Source organism: Phyllostomus discolor, chromosome 12, assembly GCF_004126475.2.
Source record: "Phyllostomus discolor isolate MPI-MPIP mPhyDis1 chromosome 12, mPhyDis1.pri.v3, whole genome shotgun sequence".
NCBI lineage: Eukaryota > Metazoa > Chordata > Mammalia > Chiroptera > Phyllostomidae > Phyllostomus > Phyllostomus discolor.
The window spans coordinates 72,927,020-72,944,822 of record NC_040914.2 but is presented as its reverse complement, the minus strand read 5'-3'; the positions used below and the strand labels follow the sequence as shown (position 1 = coordinate 72,944,822).

The 17,803-nt window shown below is 49.2% G+C and overlaps 1 protein-coding gene across 1 annotated transcript; it reads right to left on the bottom strand.

Annotated features, from left to right (window-relative positions):
• Positions 1-529: 529 nt before the first annotated feature.
• Positions 530-14,971, bottom strand: MLYCD (malonyl-CoA decarboxylase). Its single transcript, XM_028502023.2, has 5 exons — positions 14,384-14,971; positions 7,798-7,910; positions 6,642-6,798; positions 3,825-3,974; positions 530-1,768 (listed from the first exon to the last, which is right to left on the bottom strand). The coding sequence occupies exons 1-5, from the start codon at positions 14,921-14,923 to the stop codon at positions 1,235-1,237; spliced, it is 1,494 nt and encodes a 497-aa protein (XP_028357824.1). The 5' UTR covers positions 14,924-14,971; the 3' UTR covers positions 530-1,234.
• Positions 14,972-17,803: the final 2,832 nt, after the last annotated feature.

The following is a 17,803-nucleotide window of genomic DNA, read 5'->3' as shown; positions in this document are numbered from 1 at the left end:
ACGTCACCCACCAGGAGGAATTCTGTCTGTAAAAGGGGCCCAGCAGGAGGCCAGGGCTGCTGACCAGGGTCCTGCAGTAACTCCAGAGCCCAAGGGCTTTCAGAATTAGCTGGACACACTGCGAAGAAGCATGGGACAGCTTTGACCAGGATTCAGAAAAAGCGGAAGTTCTACTAGTGACCGCCGCTGTGCTGACTGTTGTCGGGCCACAAGTCACATGCAGGAGACCACAGAGAAGGACCAGGAGATGAGTGTGGAGGATGAAAACCAAAGAAGGCCAGGCGACCCGGCTGCCGAACTGAGGACAGTGCAAGCACGGAGCAGACACACAGAGACACGCACATCCCCCCACTTCCCCTAACCGCAGTGTAGCCCCTCCCCCCATCTCTGACGAAGGCAGCACCCTCCGGGCCTTCTCCATGGGGCACCCAAACGTGTGCTTAGCCGGGCCGGGGGCCCAAGGTGCAGCTGGCATTTCAGAGCGGGTTCCAGCTTGTGAGGTCTCAGGTCTTAAAGACAACCACCAAGTCATCTTAAATAACCATGTGTTTAATGCTTCGCAGAACAGACTTGTTCCTTACTATTAAGTCCATTACGAACTTGAATCCTAAAAATTTAAAAGTCCATAACTGAATTGAAGCCCTAAGCAACTTTCTGTGTGCAGTGATTTTGCACAGAAAACTGTGTGTGAAGTCACGAACCGTTCCACACATTTGTGATCTCCAGAATGCGACCAGTAAAACGGAGCAGAGCCCTCTGTCCCTTTGCAGTGGCTGGAGGGCAACGGTGAGCGTCGCCACAGCTGAACTATGTTCTGGGCTCGAAGGAAAATCCATGTGCACCTGGGCCGTCTGCCCGGGTCCCCGTGAGGCCGCCCGACCCACCTGGGATGACAGCCGGCGGGGGGTCCGGGGCTTTCGGAAGACAGAGGCGCCATAGCGCCGACCCTGGGCAGGCAGCCAGGCTGAAGGCAACAACAGAATCTTCTGGAGAGAGCACTGCCTCCCCACCCAGTCCGTGTCCACCTTACCTGCCCCCGCCTTATGGCCAGGTATCACACCTTTCGGTGCACGATGAACTCTGCGGCCCGGCCTGCCCGCGTGGCCCTGCTGCAGCAGAGAACGCAGTGTGACTGCTTTACTCAGAGAGCTCCTTCTGACCCATCGCCCCCTGACCCGTCCAGAGAGTTATGTTTTTCCGGGCCAGGGACATCGCTGTCTGCTTCGGGAGAGGTTTAGAGTTTGCTGTTCTTCTGGAACTGGCCCACCAGGCTGAGGACCTGCTCAGAGGCTTTGATGTTCTTGGAGCTAAGGTAGTTGGTGCTGTTGGTGGCGGTCTCCTCCAGGTAGTACCGGTAGTTGACCATCAGGCCGCATGAGCTGGTGATGCCCTTGAGGCTGAGGTCGGCCATCCAGTTGATGCGCCACATCACAGCCCCGTTCTGCAGGTGGAAGTTTGCCACGGGGTTCAGGGCGTAGCCCCGGTGCTTCTCTCCGTACAGGTACCAGGCACAGAGCCGCATCAAGGGGGCCTGGAGGGCCCTGACCAGCTTTTCAGACTTCACCCATTCGTTGCTGCTGAGAAACACCTTGAGGGTCTCATTAGTAGAACCCCCTGTGATCTCAGAGATTTCTTTACACTCAGAATCTGTAAATAATTCATTCCTCCCATGATCCTTTGCCTGTGAGTTCAGGAGCCCCAGGAGCCACTTGGTGAAGCCGGGTATAGGAGACAGGCTGGAAAATGTCTCCAGGTGAGGAAACTCTTTCTGTAGGGCACAGTTCGGGCGGGGGAAGGGAGGCGGAGAGAACACACACACACAGAAACAATTCAGCAGGTGAGTCACGGACACAGAACACCTCTCCCTGTATCGTCTATGTGTCATTAAACTGTGTGTGCTGCTTCACAAGGTGATATTTGAGATGCATTAATTTTTCTTCTTTCAAGGAACGTTTATAAAGACTCTGATGTGTGCCAGGCCCTGGAGGCACCCTGAGGCCCCGAGGCAAGCCCTTCCGGCAGAGGCTCCACCCGCACCGCTGATCAGAGGCAGCGGAGCACACCGCTGCCTGCGGGACTCGCCCCACCGTCTTCTGACGACAGATCTTGTCTTTCTGGCACACCGCTCCCCTCCCAGGGACATCTTTGCAGCCACACAGTCTGGTTTGGTGCCGGGCACACGAGTGCCCAGTGGCTGTTTGTTGAATGAATAACTGACTGCCCAGCTATAAAGCAGTGGGTGCAGAGGATGGGATAGAAGGGGAGGCAATGGGTCTTTCTCCACATCAGCTCAATCATTATTATTCAAATTACAGAGCTCTCAGTGCTCATTTTTAAAAATCCAGGGTTTTTGGTTTATATATGTAATACATATGCTCACTACAGGATCAATGTTTAAAGATTTATGACAGAAGCAAAGAAAACCATAACACTCCTCTACTCTGAGATAACTGCTCTGGATAGTTTGCTAAAGCATAACTCCTTCTGGTCTTTCTCCAGGCAGTTTTTTCATGGGTGAGACATTTATTTTATATCCTGCCTCAGGAACTTGTATCATGACCATCTCCTCATTATCACTACAATTCAGAAACGACTTTAACAGAGTAATATCTACAGTGAGACTATACCATTGTTTTCCTAATCATGTTCTTTGCAGTGGACATTGAACGTGGCTGCTAGCGTTGGCTTTACAGACCCCCATGGACGCTTCCGTGCAGGAGAGGGCTGCGCGCCCTCTGCGTTCTCTCTGATGACCTCCCGGCTTGCAGCACAGCCGTCCGGACGGCCGCGGGCCCGGGGGCCACTCTGACTGACTGAGAAACAGAGCCCGCGGGTGGGTGGCCCAGAGCCCCGGTTCCACTCCCCTGGGATCACCTGCCACATGCTCACCCTCTCTCTGCCCAGTTCACCTGCACCATTAGCAAAGGAGGAGGAGACAAGGAAAAGCTGGTAACTAATTAGACGTGCCTTCTTACCGCCTCCGGGGAAAAGGGCAGAGAGTGGTTCTAATAAAGCTGATATCCAACTGAATCGCGAGTTCTCAGACTGAAAATTGATTATGAATTTAATACAAAGCACATAAATATTTTAATTCCACTCTGTCACTCTAAGGAAGAACTTTGGCTGCAGCTGTGTCGAAACTACCCAAAGCAGAGAGTATCAGTCTCAGAGCCAATTATTGACAATCTAATTATTTTACCTAATAATTAGATTCTACTTATTACAGTTTAGCCTAGCCCTTTATGAGATGGTTTCAAAGGATCTAGACCCAGAGTGAACCTCAACATTGTTGCTGTAGAATGCTTTAAGTGTTCTTCCCGGGGCAATGAGAAGAAAGTTGTATATGCATTTAAAAAGCCAGTCTTGAAAGCTGCCTGGTCTGACCTCGACACTCCCTCAAATGAGGAGAAAGCCCAAGCTGAGGAACCATAGGGGCCAGAAACCCTGGAGAGGGTGGGCATGGGTGGATGGCTGGAATGACACAAAAGTATCATCCAAACTGGGACGGGTGAGAGTGAAAGGCGGCTCTCCTCACAACTACACTGCGACAACACGGGCAGGTCCTAGAGCAAGGCCCCCGGGGAAGCTGAAATCCTCCGAACCCCTGCATTTGTGCCCGAGAAGCTGCTTTCCTGACGCCTTTTTCTCCTCCCTTGAGTGATCTCAGGGCCCCTGGAAGTGCCTCTGGCACTGTGCTCTCCTGTCCTTCTTCCTCCCGGCTCAAACTGTCACCGCAGACCCTGAAACCCGGTGACCGACTGCACTGCCGCAGCAGGGTCAGCGGGGGCTTGGACCCAGTGGTCCCACAGTGGCGCCTCACTCACCTGCAGCTCCTTTACCACCCGCTTTATGAGGAAGGTCCCCAGCTCCACCCCCTGCAGGCCTTGCTGGGTCAGGCTGACGGAATAAAAGATGGCAGCGGCAATTTTGTTCTTCTCCTCTATTTCCGAGGGAGGATAATCCTTCACTATCGCCTGCAAAACATGAATGCCGGTGGTGAGCGGGCTTGGGTGCTCTCGTGCCTGCACCTCACCCTTTCACTTTGGGCCATGAGAAAACCCTCCCAGGGCAGGAGCTGAAAGCCCTCAGCGCCCCCTGCTCAGGGACCAGGCTACAAACACTGCCTGGTCTGCGCTGAGACCTCCCCGCAGGCGGCACCTGCACAACTCCTCTGGGCAGATTGCTCAGTGCTGTGTCATTTCCACCCCTTTGATGGTCTCTGCAAACTTGGTGAGCGGCGGTTTATGTCCCTTTTGTCTCCTTCAGGCCTTTGTGCAAACTGAAACTTGATTGCTCCTCTCCCTCTGACCCCCAGAGAGAACCCCCACCCCTTGTCCAGGCCACAGGGCTCCACTCTCTGCGAAGGCCTGTTTGCTCCCTTCAGTTATTTTCAGTCCTTTTCTCTGAACCCTATTCTTAAACTTCTCAGGAGACCTGCGAATCCTATATAATGTTTTCTGTGAGGGAGCTTACCTTTTCCTGACTTTTCCATGTACCTTTTTGATTTTGTCCCACATTCTTGTTTTTCCTCAGTGAAAATACACACCCACAAAGCAACCTAAGATAGGACTTGCACTGGAAGTCCCTTAGTCAAGTCTGATTTTATTAGCTCTCAGTTTTGACTGCAGGGTTTCTGAACCTTAATACTCCGCAGGTCACTTGCCAATCGTGGAGTAGCAGGTGGTTACCTTTCAGTTCGCTTTGATGTGGGCACGCCGGCTCGCTTCTGAAGAGCACACTTACACTACTCTGACTTCCACCGGCTCCATGGGCTTCTTGAGGTTGTGGTGGTTGGCCCAGAACCCACGACGAGGTCTGGGAGCCCACACACTCTCTGAAACTGTGGATGGAACGCGCGGCTCTGCGCACATCCCCTGGGGGAAACGCCCTCAGCTTTCATCCTCTTCAGATGCTCACGGGGTCTCTTCCCTGACTCCTGAAAACTTAGGAACTGCACCATAAGGTAGCGAGCTGGCTAGACGGTGAGACAGACACCGTCCCAGGCAGAGCGACCCCTGCCGGCCGCACTGGCCCTGCCCCCGCACCGGCACTGGTGGAAGAACTCCGAGCCTCAGAGGGCAGGGCTCAGCTGCTGTCACTACCGTCTTCATCTCCGTGAATGGTCACCTTGGTTTTTCAAGTCTGCAGGTTACCCTGTGGTTCCTTATTAAAAAATTTCCAGCAAATCTTTTTTTTTAAGTTTTCAAAAATAAAAATCAATCTTTCTTTGGTTGTTCAAACGAGATATGCATAATGTGTGAGGCAAAAATAATTGCATGAAGAAGAAATGACAAATTATTCCAAAACCTAACCCTGAGTCCTCCTTCAGGAGTCACAGGAGTCATCTGACAAACACCTTTTTGGTCTGTCTCATTGGCTATTATAATGAGCAGTAATATATGGAACGTGATTTGCAGGCTAATGGACACAGAGCAAATGCTCAATTGATATTACTAACATTATCAATAAGATCATACTATACACGCTATCCTGTAACTTGATTTTTTATGCACTCACTTTGCACTAGTCCATGTCAAAAACATAAAACTAAATCAACACTTAAATACGTTCATAGAAATCTAATGCATGGGAGGATGTACCAGATGTACACACCCTCACTTTTTTAACACATTCCCTCCTGATGGACACCTAGGTTATCATTTCTAGCCTTCCAAAACTATAGACAGCGCTGCAATCCCCTGAACTCTTAGGTCTGAGTATCTCTCTAGGATAAATCCCCGAGAGTGACATTTTTAGGTCAAAGGAATGCACATTGACTAGTTTAACAGATATCAGCAAGCTGTCCTCAGAAATGCTGTAATGAATTCTGGTGTGACGGTGTGCCGACTCTTTCAAACACAAAACCGTAACGGGTTTCTCCCTGGTTATCGATAGCATCTGTCTGTCCGCCTGTCTGACTTCTCCCCCTTCTGACAGCAGGCACGCTGCCCCGAGGGCCTGTCTTGAGACCTGCTACCCTCTCTCCAGCTGCCACACAGGCTGTTCCCAGGCCAAGGTCCTCGTCCACCTTGGCCTCCTGGTTTGAGCAAACCCACTGTGACCCAGGTGTCCCCGTGTCTCCTCACCTGTCTTAACCTTCCTTGCGATCTGCTCCCAGTCCCTGCCCTGGCTCTGCTGCCTCCCACGAGCCTGCAGGAATGTTTCGGACATTCTCGCCGACTCCTCGGGGGCAGCCAGCCGCATGTGCCACAGGCAGGCCTGTCCACCTGGCTCCCATGGCTTCTGCTCACCGGGCAGAGGCCACAGCATGAGTCTGTTTCTCAGTCCCGTGCCACTCAAAACTGCCCACGGGCTCTTCACAAAAGCAGAAAAGTTGAACCATGCGCCCTTCCTTCTCTTCTGCCCTCACAACCCTTCCGCCTCACAGAAACATTCTGTAACAGACTTCAACCCTGACTCCACTCGAAGTCAGGAACCCAGATGAACGCTCTCCTCATTTCAAAACTGTCCATATACTACACCTCTACGTTGTGTAGCTGTAACACTAGAGATTTTATACAGCCAATTCAAAAATCCACAAAAGCCTAAAGCTTTTGAAAAGGGGGCATAAAACCAAGTTTAAAAAACCTTGAGGAACTCTGCAGGAGCCCGCCTTGCCCTTGACTGGCGCCTGCAGGTACCTGGATGTTGCTGGAGACATCACCGGTCAGCGCCACGTGCAGGACCACCAGGGGCTCCCCCGGGTTCACGCAGTGAGAAAAGAAGTAACACCTTCGGTACGGCCCGACACGCCGTTTTATATCCATCCAGTTCTTTATAGGATGCACAGCCTCAGACCTGGTGAGAAGATTACAAAGAGGTAAGACAAATGTTCAATTTACACGTTAAATAGCCATTGCTGATTCTGATTCATATTATTCACTCAAGTCAAATAAATCCTTTAAGTACAGCTTCAACTGCCTCCTCAGGAAAATTTAAAGAAAATCATTTTAATGCAAAACGGTACTGCCTGAAAGGGACTACAATTAATGACCATTTTACACACAAATTTGTGCTCTAATTTTTAATACCTGGTCTTAAGACTAGTTTGCGAGGCCCTGGGGAAGCAGTTAGGCAGCAGGCCGTAACGCAGAAGCCTAACCAGATGCTTAGTGGTTGAACATTCTATGTCTTTTATTTCCTTTAAATCTCCGCAGTTTGAAGTCAGTGTTGCAGACACCATCTCTTGGTTCCATTTGGCTAGCAGCCTCAGCCAGCCACTATTTGTTTCCAGCACACGCAACGGCAGCCGGCACCATCGGCCCCTCAAATGGGTCACACTGCAGATACCGCCACGTTTCCCAACCTCAGACTGCGTAAGACAATGGACTGTGAAGACCCTGAGGTGGAAAGGGCTCCCCCTACTGGTGAGAACAACTGTGACGTGCTAGCCTGCACTTCACTGTGTGTGGGACATGCTGGAATTATGCACGATATCGGTAATGCAGAGATTGTATCCAAGGGAGAAATTTTATCAACTAGATGAGATAGATGCTGTCTGGATGACTAGTGCAAACACTTGGTCCAGTGAATTTATACAACTCTGATAATGGGGTCCTGGGAAAAGGGGGCCATGAGCTTTAAATGTGAGGGTGTACCTTGAGACCCTGTGTGTGCATGTGTGCCGGTAGAAGGACCAGTTTCTGTCTGTGACCTTTCCTCCTCCATGATCTCAACATCACCTGCTAGGACAGCCACAGTGTTTGTGAATGCTGCATAGGCTTGGGACAGAATGGACATGTGAAGGGGGGCTGGCCTGCAGCTAAAAGATCAGGAACGTGAAAACCTGAGACTTACTCACTGACTTTCTGCAGCACTTCACACGATGAATGCCAGGTCACCCGTTCCAGGTTTAGGAACCCTGAGGAAAACCACTCGGTGAGCATGCCCTTCAGCACGCCATTCATTTCCTGGAAGGGAGAGGAGAAAGTGTCAGCTTTTCCAAGCCCACCTCTGCATCCTCAGCGCACTGAGTTAAAGCACCAAGAGGTGACATCAAAGGAGGCTGTGCAAGGTGCTTCTCTAAAGGGCCTTCTCTGAGATGTTGCTACTGAGCTCGTATCTCAATCAAGTTACACTGAGTTCAGCGCTCCATTCAGACTTTATTACTTCGATCTGTAAGATATCCGAGAGGGAACAGTCAATGTGAATGAAGTCTCCCACATCAAATCCCATGGTCCAGTTTGTCCACCGCCGTGAACACAACTGAATGCCCAAAGTGAACACAATGATGAACGGTGCGCAGGAAGCACCGGCACGGACCGCACGGAGCTCAAGCCCCCACCTCGCAGGAACCATGCTGGATACGCCACAATGTCACTCCTGGTCTCCCAGGAGAAGCAAGTACAGGGGCCGGGCGCCACAACTTCATCCGCTCTAAGGTGCCCATTTTTGCATTTTAGCATCTCTGAAGTCAGGACGCATCTTTCAAATGATGGCAGATCACCATTTACCTGGTAGCGTTTTTTTTTTTCTCCCTTAATGGGGCACAAAAGAATATTGTATCTGGCAATCAGTGCACTCAGATTTGATAAAATTATTCTAATTTCACTTCATTTACTTATATCTAGTCTATTTCTGAAAATTGAGTCAGCTTTACCATCAAGATACATTTGCACTGAAACCCTTCGAGCAAGAAGAGCTTGAAAGTGCTCAAGGAAAGGACAGGGGCAGAACCGCCTCAGGTTAGCCTGCCTGCTGTGACCACGCTGAACGTGCAATAGCAGTAGGCTTTTTGTCACCAGAGTGGTGAGGAGAGGGGTGGCTCTGGGACCGATGGGGGGAGACACAGAGTCAGACTCAGACTGAACTTAAAGAGCTTCTGAATAGCCAGATGTCATTCATCCTGGGAGAGTGTGACCCTCCCCGTGGGAAGTGACCGAGCACAGGGTCAACAAGAACTTGGTGAAGCTGTTTTAAAAAGGACTTAAGTATCTGATAGTGGTTGGACAGAATTACCTTTGCAATGCCTTTGAACTCTCGATGGATTCCATAATCTAGTTTCCTTTACTCGGCTCTAAGCTCTGTAAGGGCAGAGGTCATTTCTACTTTATTTCCCTAGTTTCCAAAGCATTCAGTGGGACCTTCCATGTGGAAGATGGCTAATAGACAGCAAATGAAAAATAGAAGAGCCCTGGCTGGTGTGGCTCAGTGGATTGAACGCTCAGTGGATATGAACCAAAGAGGGTCGCTGGTTTGATTCCCAGTCAAGGCAAATGCCTGGGTTGCAGGCCCGATCCCCAGTGGCGGGGGGCATGAGAGGCAACCACACATTGATGTTTCTTTCCCTCTCTTTCTCCCTTCCCCTCTCTAAAAATAAATAAATAAAATCTTAAAAAAAAGAAAAAGAGGAAAAACTGGAGAATGGGGATTAGGAAGTAGCAGGAAGGGAGGATACGAGATGTCATTCATTTGCTAGGAAATACAGAATGGCCCCTTACAAAACTATTTACTGCATTTGACTACAATGGTTCTTAATCTTCCTGGGGTCTGCACATCCTCTTAGGTAGGTGCTAAATACATTGATTAAATTTTGCATGCAACTGCCTGCGGTTCATAGAGCCTTTGAAATACATCTTTGGGTCATCCCCACGGGTTCTTGGACCCTGGGCTTAGGAACCTCTGCACTAAATGGTTAGAAATAGATTAGTCCAGTTCCATGTAAGGTGTACTGGCATCTCTATTACGTTCATAATAGAAAAGGTGGAACTATCTAGTTTCAGTATTAATTCAGTATTAATTATTAAAGAAATGGTTTGGCTGATGAAAGCTCCCCGTCTGAAAGTCTCTTCATTCTATTTTGGGCTATTGACAGCTATAAAATGTGACACTGGTCACAAGAACTGGGAATCTGGGTTAAAGGTTACACGTCTCCACAGTTGTTCAGGCTGGAATTAGCCACCCCACGTAGCAAGGTTACTGGATCACAGAGAAAAGGAGCGAAAGAAATCACTATGCTTTCTGTCCATTAATCCTGCAGCCATTTATCAACCATCCAAGACTCCTAAATACAACTGCTAGCAATACTGGGGTGGCGCCAATACTGGGGTCTGTTTTTCCCGTGCTGCCGGTTCTAGCGATCCTGGATGACACTGCTGAGGAGGCCAGCCAACTTTCTCTCTCTCAGCAGACGAAAGGCTGTCTCCCACACTCTCCTTGGGAGTTTTTGGCTATCAAGATCTTCCCAGTTTTGGTGTGTGAAGAGTTACTTTCCATCACTCAGAAGCCCTGGGCAATGAAAGCTATCAGAAAGGGCCCTGGTGCCGAGGTTACATTTTAGGTGCAGTTCTAGCTCATGCAAGCTGCTGCCCCACAGGCGGCTGGGGCACACTTCCTACCCACGGAGCAGACCTTTTTAGGTCTAGCTAAGCACAAACTTTAGAACCAAGAATGACCACTATACTAACTTAAAAGCAGGACGAGCCACCAGAAAAGGCTGACAGTGTCTGCCAGGGCTGCGCATGCGACCACAGGGATGCTGGCCGAGTCTGACACGTATCTAGTCCCTTCTCTTAGATTCCATCCACACTGCTTGAAGGCTCGCACACCTCTCATTTCACCGTCATTTCTGTGCTTAAATTGCCCCTCAAGAAACCTTTCCATTTTCTAAATGCCGACTTCCCTCTGGTGCCCACCAATCACCGAACAGTGCTCAGACCTGCTGCTATAATGGGGGTCAGTTCAGTTCCATTGGGCATTTTATCTAAGAAACCGAACTGTGCAACCCAAGTGGGCCTTTGGGAATTTCTCTGGAGGAAAAAAAGCCTATAAGCCAACACACAGAAACCACATGCCCTCCCCCGACCATCCCATGAGCACAGGTGGGCACACACCTGCAAGTTCACAGGCCATTCTGTTCAGGAAGCATCCGTGTGTTGGATCTGCTGTCTCAAAAAACAACACAGATATTTGACCTTTGCAGGCTGTAAAGACTTTCTTCAGGGTAGCACTTGTATGTTCCCAGCAGAGACTTGAAACTGACTCTGAACTTCTTATCAAAAAGGACTAAGATGCCATGGGAGAGAAAACAGACCTGTCTGACTTAAAATACCCTAGGAGAGAGAGAGACACGGGCCCAGCCTCACGCCTCTGGTCTTCACGCTGGGCTACACTTGAAATGCAGGTGCCAGCCTCCCAGATTCTTCCCACACTTCCAATCATCACAGCCCTCTGTCAGAGCCAAGGTCTCGACAAACCTCCCCTCATTTGTAAAACGAATTCTTAGCAAAGCTCCACCACATCCTTTAGGGCGTTTCTTAGGAGAGAAGCAGACTGACCTTGAGCAAATGAACTACCAGCTGACAATCTCACCTCAGTGCAGAGCCAACTAGCCCAGGGAGAGGGACCTGGTTAAGGTCACCTAAAATCATGTCTCTAACCAGGGGATGGCAGAGACAGGCCTGAGAACCTGCCTCCTGTCTCCCCACCCAGTGCCTCTCGCGCTCTACTCACTGTCTGCTCAAAGGCCCTGAATAAGCACATCAGGCCTCACATTGCTGTTATTCTAAAGTGCCTTTGCACCCCACCGGCTCCAATAAGCAAGAACCCCTGCCACACACACAGTGGACCGAATCCATTCGGAGGTGAATGCTCAGGACCAAGCCCACAGCAGCTCATGAAAACCAGGGCGTCTTCACCTGAATGTGCCAGCGAGTCCTAAGGTCAATGGGGCCCGCATGTCTGTGCCAGGGCACCTGCTGCATGTACACAATAAGGGGTGCTGACACCTGGGACAAACGCAGAGGGGTTCCCCACTTCCCCAGCATCAGGGGCATCACAGGCCCCTTGGGACTCCTGCTCCAAAGCTTCACATGCCAAACTTCTGGTGGTTTCTAACACTGAATTCCTAAAAGCAAAAAGTTCTGGCTGTGTCACCTCTTTAACTCAGATGCAAAATCCGGCTTTTGGTAGAAAACAATCACAATGGACACCAGGTGACTCTAGTGATAGAGTACAATATCAGATCCCAGTGACAACATCCATGGATTTAAAAAGAACTATTCTCTGAGTGTTTTCAATGATAGGGAGTTTTAAAAAAGTGATGCAACTATGTAGACCAAAAGAGAAGGGAATCACCAACCACTAACAGGCACACTAAATATAAGGAAAAATTTTCTAGGGAGAGGAAACGGAAGAGGCATGATAGACACTAAAATAGGCCTAATGTGTCCAGACCATGTGCAGAGGCAAAGGCCAGGCTATGATTATTTATGCTTTCTTCAAATATCTTTATTCCATGTGGCTTTTTGCCTGTAGGTATACAACCTTTTTCCTCCCATGTGTGTGAACAGTTGGTTAAAAGAACAAGGGAGCCCTGAACATCTGAGAACATCTGGTTTGCTGGCAGCTCTGGGTTTCCCTGGGGCGAGTTCTTCTCTTCCAAGTCTCAATGTCACAGCTTTCAGCTGCCACACTATTCCTTTTCTATTGCCCAAGAACCACGCATTTTCTCATGTGGGCAACAGCAAGGGGACACAGTCAGTAACATGTCAGAGAATCAGAGGCTTTAGAACTGGTTGAGGCATTAGAAATCACCCAGGGCCAACACTTGCTGAAATCTGCCACGGGCAGTCTGAATGTCTGACATGATGTCTCTCTTGACTGTGCAGAAACCTCCCAGGCCCTCTGGGCTTCCTTCCAGACTCAGAACTCTGAGAGTGGGGCAATTTGACATTAAGACAAATGGGAATGATTAGTGTGCTGATTTTGTCTTATAGCAGGGCACCCAGGAGTCTATCTTAATGTGTCATTCATCATTTTGTTATGCAAGAAATTTAAGACAAGGTTCCCAGGTTTCAAGGAGCTGATCATCTATTTGGGGGTAGGGGGAATATACATTTCCAACACTAAATTCTGTGGTTGATGTATAAAATCTAAGTGAGGGGTGCAGATAAAAATGTATGCCATGGAAGCTCAAAACTGAGTGAGACGTCTTTGAACTGGAGTGCCTGGAAAAGCTGAGTGAATGAGCTAAGGGTAGGCGCAGCTCTTATTCTAACTGGCCTCCCAAGTGGAAATCACACAGGGATGTGGGTTCCGGGACTTTCTATCCAAGAGTCAGCGTGGCTGGAGGTGAGTCTATGGAGAGGAGTAAGTAATGGAGACTAAAGATGGGAATGTTGTCCAGGATGGTTTGGTGTGCATCGTAAATGACAAAGGAAAGACACTAAATGCGATCCTGCTGCCATGTGACGCTTGATGGTTTTTTAAAAGGGAGTCAAGACTGACCTGTGGTTTTAGAGAAAGACTGGCACTGAGACTGCTAGGAAGACAGAAGCTTGCACAGAAAGTCAGTGCAGTCACAACTAGAGAATACTGAACTCCTGATTCAGTAAAACTAAATAAAACAAAGCCACCAAATAACTGGATTGTTTTGTCTGCCCTCCACTTTAGAGAAAAAGGCAAATTCTAAGAGAACAAATCCATTTTAGATCTAGTAAAATAGTCAACTTCAGGAGTCACTGTGTTGTGATGAAGTACTCAGCTGTGGAACCATTGAGACTGGCTTGAGTTGTGGCCCTCTTACCAGCTCTCTACTCTGGGCATTGCACTTAACCTCAACGAGCTTTAATCACCTCATCTATAACACAGTTCCCTATCACTTGCTGAGGATGAAATGAGCAAATGTATGACAAGCAGTTACCAACCACCATGCCTCTACTTAACTCTTCTCATTCTAGATCCGGACCAAGTGACCTGGGAGCCTAGAGCATGCCCCATACTAGATAAACGCTGGATGGTTGTATTTCGAAGGATGGATGGACAGGTGGATGATTTCATTCTGAAACAGCTGACAGTCTACCTAATTCTCTAGATTCCTATGCAGTAAGAGTCAAGTTCCAGAAGGCACCCAGAATCTGAGACAAGTTCTAGTCATTTCCGTACGTTTGACAGGGTTTCTTATGGCAATGGCTTACCCCTAGTGCGTGCACAATTAACTTTCGGACACAATCCAGGTTTTTTAGAAAGGCTGCCTGATGCTGACTTTGACACTTGTTCAAGTACACCACATAGGGGAGACCTCTCGGCTAAAATAGTAAGTCTCTGTGAAGTATACTAATCACGAATGGGGCATGACAGTCATCTTAAAGGCAAGCGATTGCCTTATCTAATAAACACTACATGGTAGGGACTAGAGCAAGATATGACTAGACGGAGATAAGGATTCAAAAACCCTGGAAGGATGGGGCCAGGGTTTGGGGCTCTGTAACTCATGGTGAAGTGTGAACGGCTTCAGGGAGGGAAGGCGGGGCGTTTGGGGCTTGAGGGGCAGTGAGGGCTATATAGGGACTGCCAAGGGCCCACGGACCTGGGCGCAAAGCGGGGGCGCGACCCGGGCTTTCCCTACTCCCAGGGGTTCGGGGCGGCCCGGGCGGGGCCTTACCCGGACGTGCGGCCCCTCCACCAGCTTGAGGGCCTGCGCCTCGAGCAGGTCGGCCCGCAGCTGCACCAGGAAGCGCACGCCGCCGTCCAGCTTGCTGATGTGGTGGAAGAGGCCGCGGTAACGCGGAACCAGGGCGTAGCGCAGCCGGTCCTCGGCCTGCAGGAGCACGGCCGCCTCCCGCGGCTGCTCGCGCAGCTGGAGCACACTGGCGCTCTGTTCGGCCACCTGGCCGTGGTCCACTCCGAAGCCCTGAGCCAGACGACCCAGCAGCTCGGCGCGCTCGGCCACCTCGGCCAGGCCGCCGTAGAAGCTAACGAAGTCCGCGCACTGGCCCTCGGCTGGGGCCGGCGTCTTCTCGCGAAGCTCGTAGGCCGGCACTGAGGGCACGGCGCGCCGCAGCAGCTCATCCATGGCCCGCTCCAGAGCGCCCGCCGCCGCCGGCCCGCTCGATAGCCGGGGTCCAAGCGGCCGCCGCGGCTGCCGGGGGAGCCGCAGCGGAAGGAGTCGCCGCGCCGCTAGACCTGGCCCAAAGCCTCGCATGGCGACAGGTGGCAACTATCCAGAAGATACCTACACCACTGCCGCCGTGCTTCCTTCTTCCGGCGCGCGCCCGCCCCATTGGCCGAGGCCCGGAGACGGGGGGCGGGATCAGCCAATCGGAAGGCGTAGCTGCGGGGCTGATGCGGGGCGGGGCGCTACGGGGCGGGGCTGATGAGGGGCGGGGCGCTACTGGGCGGGGCTGGTGAGGGGCGGGGCTGGTGAGGGGCGGGGCGAGACGGGGCGGGGCGAGGCCTGAGACCAAGTGCGATCAAAGGTCCTGATAGTGCCGCAGGGCTGGCTGCGGCCTCAGACGCCCCCCTCGTGACCTGTCACCTGGTCACTAGATGTCATCGCCCTGGCCCCTCGTCTCTTCTGCGCCTCCCATTCTCTAGAGCCAAACTCTCCAACCTCAAGGTGCATCAAAGTCACCTGTGGAACGTGTTACGCATGCAGATTCCTGGAACCCAGTCCCAGAGGTTCTGATCCAGTGTGGCTGGGGTGGAGCCCAGGAATCTGCGTGCTTAAAGAAGTTTCATGGTGGTTGTTCTCTGACTAGGTAGCCTAGGCGCTCAGTTCGTTCTCGGTGTCTGATTGTCCAAGTAACTCCCAGAGCTGCAGCCCTTCTCCCTCCTGGTCCCTGGACTCAGCTTCCTGCTGCCTGCTGGAGAGCTTTTCATGGGTGAGGCGAATGGGGCTTTGCTGAGCACCTTGTTCCCAATCTGTTCCTCCTCCCTTAGTATTCGTTCGTTCGTTCATTCATTCATTCATTAGAATGTTTATTAACCACCTGGTATGTGTTTAGGTACAGGGATAAAATAATAAACCAGACAGACCTGATCGTGCTCCATGGGGTTTACAGTCTAATGAAGGAGACAGATGATAACTAAAAACTGTAACAAGTGCTCTAAAGAAAATAAACAGGGTGGAACATTATAATATTGCAGGGCCAGGGTGGATTTCCTGGTGTGGACAGGGTCATCAGGAAGGCTTCTCTGAAAAGGTGACATTTAATGTAGGACCTGATAATGATGATGATGATGATAATACATTTTTAAAAGGGAAGTGAGTGCTGGTGAGATGTTGAGAAAATGGAACTTTCATACACTGTTGATGGGAAGGGAAGGTAAAGTGGTGTAGCCATCCTGGAAATCATTTCAACAGTACCTGGAGAAGTTACACATAGAGTTACCAAATGACCCAGCCATTCCACTCCTAGGTACACAAGAGAATTGTAAACATACAGTCACAGAAAACCTTGCACATGAATTTTCATAGCAGCATTTTTTGTAATAGCCAAGAAGCAGAAAAAAACAAAATGTCAATGAACTGATAAATGGGGTAAGCCGAATGCTGCATACCTATACAATGGAATATTATTCATCCATAAAAAACAATGAAATACTGATACACGTTACAACATGGATGAACCTTGAAAACATTATGCCAAGTGAAAGAAGCTAGGTAACAAAGGACCACATATTGTATGAGTCCATTTATATGAAATATCCAGAACGGGCAAATCCATAGAGACAAAACAGTTTAATGGTTGCCTAGCACTGGCAAAGGGGAGAATTGGGAATGAATGAAAATAGCTGTGGGGTTTCTTTTCAGTGATGAAACTGTTCTGGAATTAGTGCTGAAAATTGCACAACATTGTGAATGTACTAAAAACCACTGAACTACACACTTTTAAATGGCTAAAATGGTGAATTTTATTATGTAAATTTTATCTAAGAAAAACAAAGCAAAATAGACTGCTCCAGAGTGATTGGTATTGCTCTACTCAATCACTAGAATCTGATTGGTCTAGCTTGGATCAGGTACCCAGGCTGGGGTATAAGGTCACCTGGACCAAACAGGGCCAAGGGAGTCATCCTTCTGGGTGGAGACACAGTATTCAGAGAGAGAGAGGGATGGGCTAGACAGTTGTCCCAATAAATGTCTAAGTAGAAAAAAATAGCGTTAAAGAAAATATTGGGGAAAAAATCACCCATAATTGTAGCATCTTATTTACAACAGTTTTTATTCCTGCAAATCCTTCAAGTATTTACATACAGGCCAACATATTTTTTTAAGTTGTAATCACTGTTTGTCTGTTTATTTCCTGTTCTCTGACACTTTCTATGATATGATGGAAAGTCTTCACTTTCCATCATATCATAGACATTTCTCATGTTTCCAAATCACTTTCAAATTACCCTTTTTAATGGCTGCATAACACTCAGCTGAGTTGATGTACCATAATCTTTTAATCACTTTGCCATTTCTAAATATTAACATGATTTAAAATTTTTTTGTTGGATATGTGTGTGTGTGTGTGTGTGTGTGTATTCATACCACAAAAAATACTTTCATGCATACTGATTTTTTTCTTTATGGAGTTTCCTAAATTTCTTTAGAAGACCACATGGGATACATTTTCCCCAATGAAATGTCAAACTAACAAGAAACCTAGAAAGAAACAAGACTCATAAACTCACCGAGCTAGCTGGGAATGCAGTCACAATTCCTGGGGACTTCCTCCTCCCCCCGGGAAGGTCTCTGTTCTCACTGTGTGTGTATGCCTCTCTCCCCACCAATAGTTCAATGAAGTCATCTCTGCTCTGAAAATACTAATGCAGATTATCTCTTAATTTGGGTTGATCAGGTTGGTTGGTTTTTGCTGTTACAATGCTACTTTGAACATCCTTAGGTATGTCTTTCTGTCCTGGGGTACACTTGCAAGGGTCTCTCTAGACCAGTTTCTCAATGTTAACACACTAGACATTTTGGGATAGGTCATTCTTTTTGAGAGGTGCTGTCCTGTGCACTGTGAGATGTTTAGCAGCATCCCTAACCTCTACTTAGATGCCAGCAGCATATCCCACTTGCAATGATGAA